This window comes from Gopherus flavomarginatus, chromosome 1 (assembly GCF_025201925.1).
Source record: "Gopherus flavomarginatus isolate rGopFla2 chromosome 1, rGopFla2.mat.asm, whole genome shotgun sequence".
NCBI classification, from domain to species: Eukaryota; Metazoa; Chordata; order Testudines; family Testudinidae; genus Gopherus; species Gopherus flavomarginatus.
The window spans coordinates 364,774,869-364,791,690 of NC_066617.1; the positions used below are offsets into that span (position 1 = coordinate 364,774,869).

Below are 16,822 nucleotides of genomic sequence, written 5' to 3' on the forward strand. Positions count from 1 at the left end.
ACTCACAACCCTGGGTTTAGCAGGCCAATGCTCAAACCACTGAGCTATCCCTCAGCTGCCAAATGACACTAGAAAGGAGCATTGTGCAACTTTAAACAAGCATGTTCCCTAATTGATCAGAAACGTAACAACGTTAACCAGGACGACGTTAAGTGAGGAGTTACTGTATAGTCATGGACATGAGCAAAGGAAAAGCCCTAATAATAATATTCCCTAGCTCCTACATAGCACTTTTCATCAGAAGATCTCAAAGCTTTGTACAAAGGAGGTCAGCACTATTGTACAGATGGGGAAACTGAGGTACAGCGCTCTGCCAATCTATCTCCCTGAGACCAGGGCAGGATTATTCCTCCAGGACTTTTAAAACTAGTCCATCCAACAGTCACAAAGGTGGAGCTTCCACCACTCCCCCAAGGACACTATCCCACAGCGATCAATGGCAGACGGTTTCTGGGGAACCTGGCAGTCACTGAATTTTGAGGAGGGCATGGCCAGGAGACCTGGAGGGATCTGGGAAATAACTGTGTTATTTTGCATAGAAATATATATACATACATAGAAAATAACCTGATGTTTAAACAATTGGAACTGGGCAAATGCAAGAATCCGATTCATGCAGCTGTTCCCTAGCTATGTAATAGTGGGATTTTATCAGTCACCTTGAGCCACCCCCATACTGTTTATTAAACCCACTTCTTGCATCCTGACTTCAGTTAGACCCTGATCCTGAAAAGGTATCCATGGCGATTCAGGGGCACATCTGAACAGAGCTTCTTACCAGATCAAAGCCTGGGATATCAGCTCTTCAGGGCAAGGATTGCGTCTGTGCGTTTGTACAGCACCTGGCACAACAGAACAACAATCTTGACTGGGGAGCGTAACGGCTGCTAGGTCAAATCAGTCCTGAGGTCCATATGGTCCCATATCCTGTCACAGGTTGTGGCCAGCGCTGGCTGCTTCATAGGAAGGCGTAGCACCTGTCGCCCCATTAGGTCTCATTCCTGCTTCTAATACTTGGATATTGGATTGAGCCTCGAAGCATGAGATTTAATCTCCCTTCCAAGATGTTTGTTGCTCACACAAGAGAAATAGTTGATAAAAACCAGGACGTTTTCTCTGAGATGCAACCTAGAGATGGCCCCTCGGCTAATTTCATCCCTTTGCTTTTCCTTTCACCTCCCTTTGTGACACTACAGCATTCCGCTCTTTCCAGGCAGGGAACAAGTCTCCTTTTCGATCGCTAGGGTCTCAGTTCAGAGCAAGGTCAGCAGACACTGATCTAACCACCCCTAAGGCTCCTTCTTCCACACACACCACAGAAACTTTTCTTTTGGCTACGTGACATCTCATTTATTTTGAGGGGGGGGGATTCAGTGATTCCAGCTGCCTCCAGAATGGGCATTTGACACACGCATGGCAACACGGAGAGACACGCCAGTGCACAGAACGCACATGCGACAGGAGTGGGGAGGAAAAGGACGGCGTCGGAGTTCACGCTTACAAGTCAAAACAGAAGAGCAGAGTCAGGCACGAAACTGAGCAAACCACACTTCCGGGACAGAAATGGGATATTTATATTTCAAAGGCAGCTACAAAACAAGTGACTCATCCAATGAGAGGCTGGGAGAAGGGGGAAGGGCCAGGACTGGGCTACACAACTGTTTGTTGGGTAACAAAAACTGAAGTGTGGCCTTATTCCTTTCTCTGCGTGATCATGCCTGGAGCTGCTCTCCTGGCGCTCCAGCCACCACCACACACCCGGGGCTGCTCCTCCTTCAAAGGCACCCACAAACCAGAGCTGCAGCGAGTCCTGCCCCTCCCTCAAATAAAGTACAACCCCCAGGCCTGCACCTACCCCTTTCCCTTCCCTCACTGCCTAAAAAACACCCACCCCACGGTCACACCTTCCCGTCTGACCTCTCCCAATCATCCCCACCCCAACACTGCTCCTATCCTGAAGCAGGCAGCCCCCAGAGCTGCAGCAAACCCAGACCCCCAGCTGCCCTGCCCTGTCCCACTCCCTTCCCGAATCAACCCCCTCCGGGCTCCAGCTACCCCTGCCCCCCTCCCTTCCCGAATCAACCCCTCCCCCAGGGCTCCCGCTACCCCTGCTCCCCTCCCTTCCCGAATCAACCCCTCCCCCAGGGCTCCCGCTACCCCTGCTCCCCTCCCTTCCCGAATCAACCCCTCCCCCCGGGCTCCCGCTACCCCTGCTCCCCTCCCTTCCCGAATCAACCCCTCCCCCAGGGCTCCCGCTACCCCTGCTCCCCTCCCTTCCCGAATCAACCCCTCCCCCAGGGCTCCCGCTACCCCTGCTCCCCTCCCTTCCCGAATCAACCCCTCCCCCAGGGCTCCTGCTACCCCTGCTCCCCTCCCTTCCCGAATCAACCCCTCCCCCAGGGCTCCCGCTACCCCTGCTCCCCTCCCTTCCTGAATCAACCCCTCCCCCAGGGCTCCCGCTACCCCTGCTCCCCTCCCTTCCCGATCAACCCCTCCCCCAGGGCTCCAGCTACCCCTGCCCCCCTCCCTTCCCGAATCAACCCCTCCCCCAGGGCTCCCGCTACCCCTGCTCCCCTCCCTTCCCGAATCAACCCCTCCCCCAGGGCTCCCGCTACCCCTGCTCCCCTCCCTTCCCGAATCAACCCCTCCCCCAGGGCTCCCGCTACCCCTGCTCCCCTCCCTTCCCGAATCAACCCCTCCCCCAGGGCTCCCGCTACCCCTGCTCCCCTCCCTTCCCGAATCAACACTCACCCCGCGGCTCCAGCTACCCCTGCCCCCCTCCCTTCCCGAATCAACCCCTCCCCCAGGGCTCCAGCTACCCCTGCTCCCCTCCCTTCCCGAATCAACCCCTCCCCCAGGGCTCCCGCTACCCCTGCTCCCCTCCCTTCCTGAATCAACCCCTCCCCCAGGGCTCCCGCTACCCCTGCTCCCCTCCCTTCCCGAATCAACCCCTCCCCCAGGGCTCCCGCTACCCCTGCTCCCCTCCCTTCCCGAATCAACACTCACCCCGCGGCTCCAGCTACCCTGCCCCCCTCCCTTCCCGAATCAACCCCTCCCCCAGGGCTCCAGCTACCCCTGCTCCCCTCCCTTCCCGAATCAACCCCTCCCCCAGGGCTCCCGCTACCCCTGCTCCCCTCCCTTCCCGAATCAACACTCACCCCGCGGCTCCAGCTACCCCTGCCCCCCTCCCTTCCCGAATCAACCCCTCCCCCAGGGCTCCAGCTACCCCTGCCCCCCTCCCTTCCCGAATCAACCCCTCCCCCAGGGCTCCAGCTACCCCTGCTCCCCTCCCTTCCTGAATCAACCCCTCCCCCAGGGCTCCAGCTACCCCTGCTCCCCTCCCTTCCCGATCAACCCCTCCCCCAGGGCTCCAGCTACCCCTGCCCCCCTCCCTTCCCGAATCAACCCCTCCCCCAGGGCTCCCGCTACCCCTGCTCCCCTCCCTTCCCGAATCAACCCCTCCCCCAGGGCTCCCGCTACCCCTGCTCCCCTCCCTTCCCGAATCAACCCCTCCCCCAGGGCTCCAGCTACCCCTGCTCCCCTCCCTTCCCAAATCAACCCCCCCCAGGGCTCCAGCTACCCCTGCTCCCCTCCCTTCCCGAATCATCCCCCCCCGCGGCTCCAGCTACCCCCGCCCCCGGCCCAGCCCGGCGCAGGCGGCAGCTCCCGGCCCCGCTCGCTCACAGGCCTGCACCACGTCCAGGAAGCGGCCGCTCTGCGCCCGGTCCCGGAGCTGCAGCTGCCGGACGATGTGACGCTTCCAGGACCTGCCGCCGCCGCTCCCCGCCGCCTCGGCCATGGCTGCGGCACTGGGCGGCCGGGCAACGTCCGCGCGGGGAGGGAACCCTCCTGACGTCACCAGCGGGGGAAGCCCCCGGCGGGCCCAGCCCCGGGGAGGGGCCTCTGCTCGGCCCCGCCCTGTGCACGGAGCCTGGTCCCCCCGCAGCGGAGGGGCTGGAGCTCGGCCCCGCCCCGTGCACGGAGCCCGGTCCCCCCCGCAGCGGAGGGGCTGGAGCCCGGCCTCCACCGTGCACGGAGCCCGGTCCCCCCCAGCAGCGGAGGGGCTGGAGCCCGGCCTCCACCGTGCACGGAGCCCGGTCCCCCCCAGCAGCGGAGGGGCTGGAGCCCGGCCTCCACCGTGCACGGAGCCCGGTCCCCCCCAGCAGCGGAGGGGCTGGAGCCCGGTCCTCCCCGCAGCGGAGGGGCTGGAGCCCGGCCTCCACCGTGCACGGAGCCCGGTCCCCCCCAGCAGCGGAGGGGCTGGAGCCCGGCCTCCACCGTGCACGGAGCCCGGTCCCCCCCAGCAGCGGAGGGGCTGGAGCCCGGCCTCCACCGTGCACGGAGCCCGGTCCCCCCCAGCAGCGGAGGGGCTGGAGCCCGGCCTCCACCGTGCACGGAGCCCGGTCCCCCCCAGCAGCGGAGGGGCTGGAGCCCGGCCTCCACCGTGCACGGAGCCCGGTCCCCCCCGCAGCGGAGGGGCTGGAGCCCGGCCTCCACCGTGCACGGAGCCCGGTCCCCCCCGCAGCGGAGGGGCTGGAGCCCGGCCTCCACCGTGCACGGAGCCCGGTCCCCCCCGCAGCGGAGGGGCTGGAGCCCGGCCTCCACCGTGCACGGAGCCCGGTCCTCCCCGCAGCGGAGGGCTGGAGCCCGGCCCGCCCCGTGCACGGAGCCCGGTCCCCCCGCAGCGGAGGGGCTGGAGCCCGGGCTGGCCCCGGCAGGAGGAAGGGAGCTGAGGGCAGGGGGCTGGGCAGGGTAGACCCCACACTGACCCAGCTTGACCCTAAAGGTAAGGAGACCGCCACGGGAACAGGGCGGCTCTCTCAGCCCCAGGCCCAGCTGTGGGGCAGGGACCACCCGCGCTCGGGGATCCCAGCCTGGCCGGGGCTCTGCACACCCCAGATCACGGCTCCGGGGCTGACAAGGGCAGATGCTGCGGCCGGGCCGCCTGGGCAGCAGGAACAGAAGCCCCGTTCTTCTCTGCACTGCGCGCCTCCGGGCCATGGCGCAGCTCCAGCAACCACAGCACCATGGCTTTCTATAGGGCCCGTCACAGGCAGGTCCCAGCCTGTGCTCCGAGGGGAACCACCAGAGAGTTTTCTCTCCGTCGATCTGGATCACGTGTTAGTTTGAAAGCTCCATGTAGACAGGAGCTGGCTGAGAACCGTGGACATGAACCAAAGCCACTGATCTGAGCAGCCAGCCTGGACGGGGTCAGACCTAGACCCAGCCGCTCCCAGTTCTGCAGTTGGAGCCCATCTCCAGTGAATGTCCTTCTAGCGAGCCAGTTCTCCCCAGTGGCTTCAGATGGTGGCCTGCAGCAACTTGAGCGTTGGGCCCAACCTCTGGGCAGGCTGTTAAGAACCAGGGCACAACCCCCAAACTGGCTGGGAGTTCTGTACTTAGATTTCACCAGCCAAGTATCCAGTGTAAACTCCTCAGGCACTAAAGCGGCCTAAGCACAGAGTCACCGACAGTCCCTGTGGGTACAGACAGTCCCCGTGGGCGCTCTGATCTGTCTCGCTACAGCGGCCAGCCTGCCTTTGCGATGGATGGTCCCTGACACCAACAATCACAGCAATATGCAGGTTTCAGAGTGGTAGCCATGTTAGTCTGTATCAGCAAAGAGAACGAGGAGTCCTTGTGGCACCTTAGAGCAGAGGTGGGCAAACCCTAGCCCACGGGCCCGTTCTGCCTGGCCCCCGAGCTCCTGGCCCAGGAGGCTGTGTCCTGGCCCCTCGCCTGCTGTCCCCCTGCAGCCTCAGCTCGCTCGCTGTGCTGCCGGCGCAATGCTCTGGGCGGCGGGGGTGTGAGCCCCTGGGGCAGCACAGCTGCAGATCCCGGCCTGACTCGGTGCTCTGAGCTGCGTGGTGGTGGCGGCGGCAGCGTGGCCCAGCTGTAGCACCGCCAGCCACCGGTGCTCCAGGCAGCACGGTAAGGGGGCAGGGAGAGGGGGTGGGGGTTGGATACAGGGCTGGGGAGTTCAGGGGGATGGTCAGGGGGCGTGCGTGTGGATGGTGGTTGGAGGGGAAATGGGGTTGAATGGGGGCAGGGGTCCCGGGGGCGGTAGTCGGAAGGGGGGGCAGGGGTCCCTGGATGGAGCGGTAGGGGGCAGTCAGGCTCAGGTGCTTCAAGGGCAGTCGGGACAGGGAGAAGGGGCGGTTGGACAGGGCAGGGATCCCACCGGGGCTGTCAGGAATGAGAGGAGGGGTTGGAAGGGGCAGCAGACCTCCGAGGGCAGGCTAGTGCGGGGGTACATCACACCCCAGCTGCTGTGGGGGGTACATCACACTCCAGCTGGTGCAGGGCAGGCTAGGATGGGGGTACGTCACCCCCCAACTGGTGCGGGGCAGGCTAGTGCAGGGGTACATCACCCCCCAGCTGCTGTGGGGGTACGTCACCCCCCAGCTGGTGCGGGGCAGGCTAGGGCAGGGGTACATCACATCCCAGCTGATGTGAGGCAGGCTAGTACAGGGGTACATCACACCCCAGCTAGTGCAGGGCAGGCTAGTGTGGGGGTACATCACACCCCAGCTGCTGTGGGGGTACATCACACTCCAGCTGGTGCGGGGCAGGCTAGGGTGGGGTAACGTCAACCCCCAGCTGGTGCAGGGCAGGCTAGGGCGGGGGTACGTCACCCCCCAGGAGTGTGAGGCAGGCTAGTGCGGGGATACATCACACCCCAGCTCGCCATGTCTCTGCCAGCTGCCTTGCTTGCTGATGCCTAGAGCGGCCGTCGCTTGTGGTGTTCAAGGAGCCAGGCCTGTGTAAACAAAGAGGACCTCCCGACTCTAACCCCAGGCTCTCCCCTAATGGGCCCAGCCCAGTGAGCCATGCGGGCCAAGGGGCACCACCCAGGAGCCAGCGGGCAGCTGAGATTTCCCTGAGACCTGCGAACTGCCTCCCCCACTCCGATGGGCTGAGTGTCTTCAGGGATTGTGGGGGGGGGGGCACGACTGAGTGTATTTGTCCATCTCTACCCCCCCCCCGGTAAGGGTGTGAATCCTCCTTGGGGCGTCTCTATATGGCTCCTCGTTGGCCCCAGCCTGCACTGGGTGCTCCCTGGAGATGGGGGGTGCTCCCCATGGCAGAGGCCAGGTGTTCCCCATCCTGTTCTGTCTAATTCTGGGACTCCACAGACTTTTGAGGACAAGCGTCGCTGAGAAAACAGGCCTTGTTCTGAGCATGTGCTGAGGCTCTGGCCCCCCACAACCCTCTCGCTGACCCCACGACTCACACCACACACCCCCACACACCCCTCTTGGTGGGGGCTTGGCCACAATCTGCCCCGTTCAAGGGCTCACTGGTGAATGGGGTTTACTGATGCACCCTGGAGGATCTGGCTGCTGCTGGGCCTAGGGGCTGGACGAGCTGTTCCTGCTTCGCTGAGGGAGCAAGAGACATCGGGGCAGAAGGCCCAGCTCCCTGTCCCAGAGGCTGGGACCCACTCCCCACGGGAGTGAAACGGGGCAGCTGCCCTGTGCTGCTGGGACAGAGACCCGACTGCACTAGCGTGACGTTCGTGGGATTTCTTAGCCCAGTCTCCCTTCCAGCACATAAGGAAACTGAGTCACCTGAGGGGGGGCAGGGGAATGAGGGGGTAGGACAAGACTGGCCCCCTGACACCGCTGGGCAGCCTCAGAAAGCAGAGGCGGGTGCTGGTTTAGATGATGATTAATAATCTCTAGCTGCGGGTGTCAGCTGCCAGCCAGGGTGAGGTGTGCGCCTGTGTCTGGGGGTGGGGAGGCGCTGGTCTCATCTTCTGGGCAGGAAGCCAGCACCAGAGAGCCCCAGCTAATGGGACCAGGGCAGCCGTTCCCCACTGCCCTTCCGGCCAGCTCAGGCCTGCCCCAGCCCCATCCTCAATGCACCCCCGTTTCTGGCTCACTCACCACCGGCGCAGCCTCGTCTGAGCGAGGGGGAGCAGTGCCCGGGGGCGGCTCACAGCAGCCCAGCTGGGAGCCTGTAGGTATGGCTGCCCGACCCAGCTGGGCCAGGGACCAGCCCTAGCACTAACCCCCCCATGTGGAGCTGAGCTCCCCCTCCAGTTGCTTCCCAGGTGCTGGGGTCTCTCTAGTGCCTCTTTCCCTGCCAGGGCTGGGCAGTGCCACATGGGAGCAGCTAGGAAATGCCCACACAGCCCCCACTGCAGGAAGGGCCCCACCAATGCCACGAGGTGCCGCGTGCCCAGGGCCAGGGAGCAGACGCCTGCAGGGCCACAGCTTGGGAGAGTGAGGGGGGCCCTGGGCAATGACGTCGCCAGACAAGAGAGCCTTGAAGGCCAGACTCGGCCAGGGGGCCGTGACCCCCATGGGAGGGCTGGTGCTGGGGAGAAGGGTCCTGAGAGCGTGTGGTCACCGCCCGAGCAGGGGTCTGCCTCGCGGTGGCACCGCTGCACAGCTGGGGCCTGGGACAGGTGAGGAACAGGCTGGGGACTTTCCTTACGGCCTGGAGACGGCAAGTTGGGGTGGCCCCATGCCCATAAGGCAGGACCCTTGTCCATTTGTCTCATATTTCTCATGCTGTCACAGGTTGGCAGGGTGTGCTAAAGATCCCATAGTATTTTTCGTAGGAGAAGAGGGCTTACCGCACTGATCTTGGCTAAAATGTCTCTTCTCCCCCGTTGTGCGGGCTGCCGTATACCAGACAGGTGTTGCCCTCCCCAGAAGTGGCTGCATTTCAGGGGCCCTGCATGTGCTGCTTGCAAAGTGTTTTAGGATGAAATAGGCCTTAATGAACCAGCTACCACTGCCCCCTAGTGGATGTAATCAGAGCGGTCAGCTGTGCACCTCACTTAACTGGGGCCCAAGCAGGAGCGTTGCCAGGGTTTCTGGCGCCGTAGGCAGAATTTGGGGGGCGGCATTTTGTGTGCTCCCCATGGGGCGTGCGGGAGCTTCCGGTTCCGCTCCTGTCACGCTGCCGAAGAAGGACCCTCTGCCGAAATGCCGCAGGCGACAGTGGCAGTCATTGATCTGCTCAATTGCCTGCTGCTGTTTTCCATGGCACGTCGGCAGAAGGTCCTTCTTCGGCGGTGCAACGGGAATGGAACCGGAAGCTCCTGTGCGCGCCGTGGGAAGCATGCAAAATGCTGCCCCTCCAAATCCTGGTGCTCTAGGTGACCCCCTAGGGTCACCTAATGGAAGCACCGACCCTGGGCCCAAGGGCATGCCTACTTCACATAATGTGTTAAAAGTAACTTTACAAACACTCAATTTCCTCCAGCATGAAGCTGAGTGAACGAGACACTCTAATAAGAGCAGAGGTTTAACGAGTGCTTAAGTGTTGAGGAGACAAGACACCTTTACTGGTAGACTCAGGGTATCACCTGGGGACGCCACAAGCCAGGGACAGATTTGGCCTCTGCATCATTCCATGAAAAAATCGGTAGGATCCCAGTGTCTGTACTGCACACGGGGTGATTCTGAACAGCTGGAAGCTCTGCTAATCCCGTGGCCATTAAGCGGCTCTCTGCTGCCTTCACGCCATTCCTGCCACGGTTATTCTCAGAGAGGCCAGTACCTTCAGAGGCACAAGCTACTGCTTCGGCTGGCTATTTCGCCCCACAGTGAGAGCAGGGCTAGAACTCAGAGCTTCCTGCTCTGAAAGGCCAGGGGCCTAGCACGTGACAGAACAGAAAAATCTCCTTTGGCTGAGGATAGCATAGGGTCTGTGACCCCTAGTTGAGCCGTGCTGAGTTCATCTGTCGAGGACAGCGACACACATGTACCCCAGCTCAGAACTGGCTGTAGCGCTAGCCTGGTTTTCAGACATGCCAGGCCTTGGACTAAGCTTGTCCATCGCACTCGTCGCTAAACCTCGAATGGCCTGTAATACAAGCTGGGGAGGGCTCCGAGTTACTACAGAGAATTCTCTCCCAGGGGTCTGGCTGGTGGGTCCTGCTCACATGCTCAGGGTTTAACTGATCCCCATATCTGGGGTCAGGAGGGAATTTTCTCCCCCCTCAGATTGGCAGGGACCCTGGCTGGGTTTTGCCTTCCTCTGCAGTGTGGGGCAGGAATCACTTGCAGGTTTAAACTAGAGGAAATGGTGGATTCTCTGTAGCTTGAAGTCTTTAAATCATGATTGAGGATGTCACTAACTCAGCCCGAGGTTCGGGGGTCTGTTACCAGAGCGGGTGGGCGAGGTTCTGTGGCCTGCATTGTGCAGGAGGTCAGACTAGATGATCATGATGGTCCCTTCTGGCTTTAAAGTTTGTGAGTCTCGGAGACACAGACTGTCAGCATTTCCATTACCAAGTAACATGAGAGACTCCAAACACGATGCCTTCAATTGCCTTGGAGACATCAGTGAAGCCAGGGGGTGGACTTTTTGAAACCTCTGGGCAGCTAGCGCCTAACACCACTATCACTGACTGAGAGGGGAAAGCCCCACCTATTGTATCACCAACACTTCCCGGCTGTTCCTTGGAAGTCTCCCCACCCAGCACTGAAACAGGCCAGCTCCTCGGTAGCTGAGACCTGACACAATAAAACAGCAAGCCATGCGCATGGCAAAGGCCGCCTGGCCCCCATGCAGAATAAAAAGCAGATGCTGGAGATCGGCGTATGAAATTTATTAGGAAAAAAAATCCCCATTTTTTCCCCTTCACAACTATTTAAGGGAGAAAAAATACAGTGTAAGAAGACAGAAAAGCTGGAAAATATTTCACGCACGCATACACGCTAGGCAAGAGACCCCCAACAAACCGGTCGGGCTTTACACTATCTACAGGTGACTATGTACAAGGGCGAGAGAGAAAATGAACCACACACATGGACACAGCAACATTAAACCCAGCAAAACACAGGCCACAACTTTGAAACAGCCACTTCACATTTGGGTTGGGTTGGTTGTCTCCGCTTTTATACAGCGCCGGGGAAGCCGGGTGGCACCTACACAGCAGGGTATGGGTGTTGGCATGTCTGGGACCCCCTCCCCTCCCCCTTCACTCTTTTTGCTCACTCGTGAGCAGAAGGAAGGGGGCACCTTGCACGGGTTTGCTGGCAGCTCTTGCTTCATTTGCAGGGAAGAGTCCAAATCGAAAAGGATCAGGCTGCAGGAAAACCACGCTTATGTAGGCACATAAGCTAGCAGGGGTGGCGTTCCCTAAGGGTGAAATCAGGCCAGCACAAGTTCTGTGCACCAGTGCCTAGGTAGGCACAGGCCTTACACAGGGTGAACGTCACCCCCTGTTTTTTCTTACACATCTCCAGTGGAGAAACAAGGGATAGATTTGACCCATTGATTCCCCCCCACCCTTTTCCAGCGTGCCACCAATGGAAAAGTCAGACCCTTAGAAACCATCGTTAAAGCCACGTTGCCGCGAGTTTACATACACTGTCAACTCTGTTCTTCACACAGTGGAAGATGGCGCATCGATAAATGAAATCGCATTCCCGAGCAATGGCTATAATCCAGTGAGGTGGTTAGAAATGATCACAAGCCCTGCCAGATGCAATCGAATGGAGCGTAACAATCACAGCAAAGTTTGTTTTCAGGGTTGAGGGGGTTTTGCCTTTAGGGGTTTATTTATTTTATTTTTTTCAATTTCTTTGCTATCTTCCCCTCTGCAGAGCTTCCTGTTCTGAAAGGCCAGGGGCCTAGCAGTTGTTCCAAGAGGGATTGTGGGAGAAAGGACTCAAGGTACTCCTATACAAAGCTATCAGCCAACAGTCACGTTTAGTAACGACGCAGGGTCCTACAGAGTATTTCATACAAAGCATCTTTCTAAAGGCAACTCTGAATAGGTAAGGCAAATGAATACATGTTTTCGGTTAGCATCTTTGTCTTCAGAGTCTCCCGCTGTCCCCCACACACATCGGCACACACGACATATATTCAAAGAAACGTACAATTAAAAAAAAGACCCCCGAGGAAAACCTGTATGTAGCCCAAATCCACAAGGAATTCATACCCCCAGCACAGGCCAAGGTCTGGTCGCTGGCTGCTGCGCAGAGCAGGTAGGGATGACACCCGTGTGTACTGCATGTCACTGAAGACCAGATGTTCCTACGTTTACACACTCCAGTGCTCATCTACTCACAGGCTCCAGCCAACCCCGCCCTTGCTCCCCAGTTAAACAGGCCAGCTGCTGCTTACACGGATGCACTTTGGTAGCCCTTGCCATTCCAGGCTCTCAAAGCCTGAATAATGGTTCCAGCCTCAAAGCAGCTCCTGTGAGATAAAGGAGTCATGGATGGGGAAACTGAGGCACAGGGAGAGATTAAATGATTTGCCTGAGGTCGCGCAGTGAGTCAGTGGCGAAGCCAGGAATAGCAGTCTCCTTTAGGATGCAATCTGCTGTCCTAAACTCCCTTTTCCTCCCCATGCTGAGCGCTGCTCTGGGATGGAAACCTGATCTCCAGGACTGCAAATTCCAACAGTCTTAGATTAAACACACATGGCAGCTCCTCAGCCATAAGTTTTAAAGCCAGATGGGACCATCGTGCCCATAGAGTCTGACCTCCCATGAAACGCAGGCCAGTCAACACTCTCGAGCCACTCAGCAGTGAGCATGCCTCTTTTCTAGGTAAGGGCAACACCCTCACCACAAAATATTTATATAACTCCACCCCCAGCCATCCCCCCACAGCTAGTATGCAAAGACTCTGGCAGCCACGTCGGTGTCGGGTGGCTTTGGTTGAGGTTCGCCAGGTTCGCTATTTCAGAAGGTGCCGCTTTAGCAAAGCGAAGGGATCAGTTTTTGTAATACACCCCGCTGGCCTGCTTGTGCCTCCGAAAAAGGGTTTAGCTGGGACTCTGTGCAGTGGGCTTGTGCCAGCGTAACCCACACACCTCCTGGGTGTGGTGTTCTGGCCCCTCTAGTAGCACCGAGACCACTTAGCGATTAATGACTCTGCTCTACAGCCTTCACTAAGAGGCAGTTGGCTTCTAGCTCATGTGGGAGAGTCTCATGCACTAAGCTGCAGAGGCCCCAGGTTTGATCCTGTTGGTATTACACCAGCATGCTGCACCGGGTGAATTTCACCCCCTAGGAACAGCCACCGTTGATTCATTTTGATCAATGCAGTTTGCAATGCTGGGGACCCCGGGGCCACGCTAGCCTCCCTCCATGTTTTGCAGTATCCTTTATTGGGGGAAGAGCCTGGGTTCTCTGGACTCGCTACAGAAAATGACACAAGAGCAGCTGATGCCTCCTGGCCACATTTTCTCTGGAGACTGTTTTGTCTCCAGATGGTGCTCTCCTGTAGCTCCCTTTCCTCTCTTTACATGGAGGGACTGGGTGGGGAAGGGCAGCAGTTGCCACACAGGGGCCTAGGCCGGAACAGGGATGAGAGAGACCTTGCAGCGAGGTTCTGGTCTCTTTCAACTCGATGGGGCCAATCCATAAGCCCAGATCTGGCTCTAAACGTTGCTAAAGGTTGGGGCTCTTCAGCGTAGAGTGCTTATCTTAGGGCCATCTCTCGTATAGAGATTAGAGAAAGTCCCATCCGTCCATCAAATCCACCTCACGGCAAAGGCAAGACGTAATGCTCAACCAAGGATGCCACAGTCCTGCTCCTGCTACTTGGTCTTCATTGGAGTTCCTCACCCTCTGCTGATGGCCCTCGAGCACCACTAGTGGTGGCAATTATCTCATCACTGCACAGAGCCATTTATGCCTTCAGCTGGGAGAGCAAGGAGCACCTGGTCTCAGAGATCCAAGACCCTGTTCCCAGGCAGACGCCCCTTGGGAGAAAGAATCAAGCTGAGCATGCAGAAGACAAGTGAGAAAGCAGCAGACTGGCCTCTCTGCCGAGCGTATCCTGGGGGGAACAGCCGGGGCGAAATCCTAGCCCCACTGAAGTCAATGGCACAATCCCACCTATTTTAGTGGGGTCAGGATTCCAGGCCAGGCCGTTAAGTCTTTTCCCAAGAAGGATGGAACAGCACCTGGGACTCTCTACACTAGTGACTGCTGCGATTGGCAGGGGAAAGGATTTGAAGGCCCGCATGGACTCCACAAGCAGGCCTGTCCTCTGATCAGTAGCAAACGAAAGCACCAAATGTCCTCGAGTGAGAATGTGGGACCGGTGGAGCCAGGTCATGCAGGACACAGGGCTGTGTCCTGTCTCAAACAACTATCGTCTGTTTCCCTGAAGGCTGAGACACCCCCGTGATGATCATTTGCTCAGCAGTGAGGCCGTCTGCCAGATGACGATTTGTCCCTCAGAGTCCATGGGCAGCTGGGACACGCTGGCCTAGGGGAGAATGTCTGTATTTCCTGCTTTCCTTGACGATGAGCCGAATGCTTTGCTGCAGCTCATGGGCCCTAGATCTTACGGAGCCCGTGGATTCAATCTGAATTCAAGGCATATAACGGGGAAAGTGCCAGGTGAGGGTCTGAGAGCAATACCTGGGTACTAGGGAGCTGTACGCTCGCTGGCTGACGTGTTTCTCTCTCTGCTGCATTCCCACCATCCCCCAAGTCACTTAGACCCATCGGCCCCAAACCACTAGCACAGTGGGTGCAGCAGAAAAGAACTGGCAAGTGTGTTGATAAAAGGCCTGAAGGAGGCTTCAAACCCCAGCAGCATCCATAGGAACCGCTGCCCCCAGCACATTTCAGGTGACAAGTGTGACACATGCCCTCTGGGTTCTATGTCCAAATAAACAACGCGCTGGCCCTGCTAGACGAGGTGCAGGCGGCCCATGCATCTGGTGAAGGGTGCAGCGTGCTGGCTGGCTCACCGCTCCAGCTCTACGCCATTGCTCAGGGAGGCACTGCTGGGCAGATGCCTTCTGGAACCAGCCGCGCTCCGTCGAGCGCCTGCATGGTTGGCTGCTGGCTCGGCTGGGTATCTGCAGGGCACACATGGGTACCGGGACCTTCTCTGCTAAAGCATCCAACGGGCTCATCTCAGAAAGGGCAGATTTCAATTACAAAGGCAGCGATGGGCCAAGATGTGGGTGACGGGGAAAACGCTCTGTGCCGACGTCAGTGGACGTGCGTCTGCTTACACCGGGTGTGGCTCTGGCCCCGTCTGAGTTCACAAGCTGGCAGTGATCATGCCCTGGTGTTTCTGCTCAGCACATGCATGGACCAGGGGCATCGTCTGGCCTGCAGATGCCAGTCTCTCTCCTCCCCTGCAGTGTCCTCTCAGGACAGGTCTCCCCGTGGGATGGCTTTGTGCTCCTCTCTGGATCCAACCACCCTTCCTCTGCCCTCCCTCAGAGCTCAGGGGCAGGCCTCCCGGGCGTCTCCACCACTGCAAGACAGCAGGAGGTGGCTGGCCCTGGATCCGAGAGCAGGGACACTGCTGTTGGGAGGAGAGCAGCCGTTAGCCTGTGCTTGGGAGTATGGGACCCATCACGCCCGCCCAACTGCCTGGAGGTCAGAAAAACACATCGTGCTCTCAGCCAGACATCCCCGGAGCAAAGACCTGCTTCCACCAGCCCTACTGCTCTGCGCCCGCGGGTACATTCATGAGGACGAGCCACACGTGATTTCCCCCGGCCATTCGTCTCTGACACCCTCGAGAACATTTCTGCTCTCCTGAGTGACTGGCCCCTTCTCCTTTCCGTCCCCGCCCGCCTGCACAGCTCTCCCCTATCCCAGCCTCATGGGCCAGGGAACTCCCCCGTTCAATAGCCAGAGTTTGCAGCTCAGCCTGTGGGAAAACCTCTCCCCCCACCCCGAAGCAGCCAGCGGCGAAAGTTCTCCATGTCGATCAGCCCGTGAAGTTCAGCTCTCAGGAGGGTGTGAGGCATGAGATCCTGGCCTGGGAAGCAAGGGCAGCTGTGCTCAGGGGGGAGGGGCAGCCTCAGGCCTTCTCAAAGCACACGCTCTCCCCGCCCCTGAGGAACCCTCTTCCGTTCCTAGCCCAGACACTGAGCCCTGGAGCCACTAAACAGCGCCGGTACCCGTACAGAAGGGGCGGGGGGAAGCGGGGTTCATTTCAATGTACAGCAAAAGGAGTCCAAGGAATAACGCCCCCGTCCCCACGTTGGCATCCACAATAGCAGGTAGGTGAGTGTCCTGAATCAGAGCAGCCGTCCCACCCGCGGGGCTAGGCACAGCCTGGGAGGACCGGGACTGTAGAGAACGCACTGGACAAATAAGGATTTCTCAAAACCGGCTCCCTCTTTCCTTTGGATCCAGGAGAAAAGGGACAAAGAGTCGCTGGGTTTGTCGATCCGTTTCTCCCATCCCTACCCTCCCCCTGCCGCAGTGAGGAGAACCTCATTGCGCCACCATCTCCATGTGCCCCTCCGTGTCCAGGCAGCCGTTCATCTTGGCGCTCTCCGTGTCCATCCCCTGCAGGTCATACTCCTCATCCAGGAAGTCCAGTGAGTTGTTGCTAGGGAGGCCCCTGATGGTGAATTTGTGAGACACTTTGGTCCACTGCTCCCGGTTGCTGGCCACCCTCTCGTACAGCTCGGCGGCTCTCGGGAACAGATCCTGGAGCAGCCTGGGGGACAAGGAGAACGCCCGTCAGCAGGAGTGGTGGAGAGCCGTAGCCCTGGGGGCCGTGAGCGGGATCAGGAGCTCACCGCGCTCCACGCACACTGCCAAGGGCTGGTCAGAGCGGAGAAAAAGAATGGGCAATGAACTCGAAACAGTCACCAGGGTGTTACAGTCCATAACAGACACATGAGGCAAATGCCAGCAGGGTTAGGCACCTGGCCAGGACAGATAACTTGGGCTAGGACAGGGAGAGTCAGTCTTCCTCTTCCCAGCTTCACCCAGCTCTGGCCACTAATAGCACCAGCCAGCCCTTTTTATCTGGCCTGCTGGGCCCTGATTGGCCTCTGCCTGCTCCCGGCCCTTCTAGGCACTGGGAGACCAACTCTCGCTGGTTCTGCCTGCAGCTGACCATGGGAG

The 16,822-nt window shown here is 59.2% G+C and overlaps 2 protein-coding genes across 3 annotated transcripts in view; both read right to left on the reverse strand.

Annotated features, from left to right (window-relative positions):
* ATG16L2 (autophagy related 16 like 2) overlaps positions 1-3,932 on the reverse strand; it is a 57,409-nt gene extending 53,477 nt beyond the window's left edge. Inside the window, exon 1 of the mRNA XM_050936119.1 lies at positions 3,685-3,932. Coding sequence (XP_050792076.1) covers positions 3,685-3,799 — 115 coding nt within the window. The 5' untranslated portion in view covers positions 3,800-3,932. The remainder of the gene's footprint in view (positions 1-3,684) is intronic.
* Positions 3,933-16,158: 12,226 nt separating this feature from the next.
* Positions 16,159-16,822, reverse strand: part of PDE2A (phosphodiesterase 2A) — a 388,143-nt gene continuing 387,479 nt past the window's right edge. For both annotated transcript variants that reach the window (XM_050950923.1, XM_050951669.1), the window contains one exon: positions 16,159-16,409. In XM_050950923.1, the coding sequence (XP_050806880.1) occupies positions 16,181-16,409 (229 nt within the window). In that variant the 3' untranslated portion in view covers positions 16,159-16,180. The remainder of the gene's footprint in view (positions 16,410-16,822) is intronic.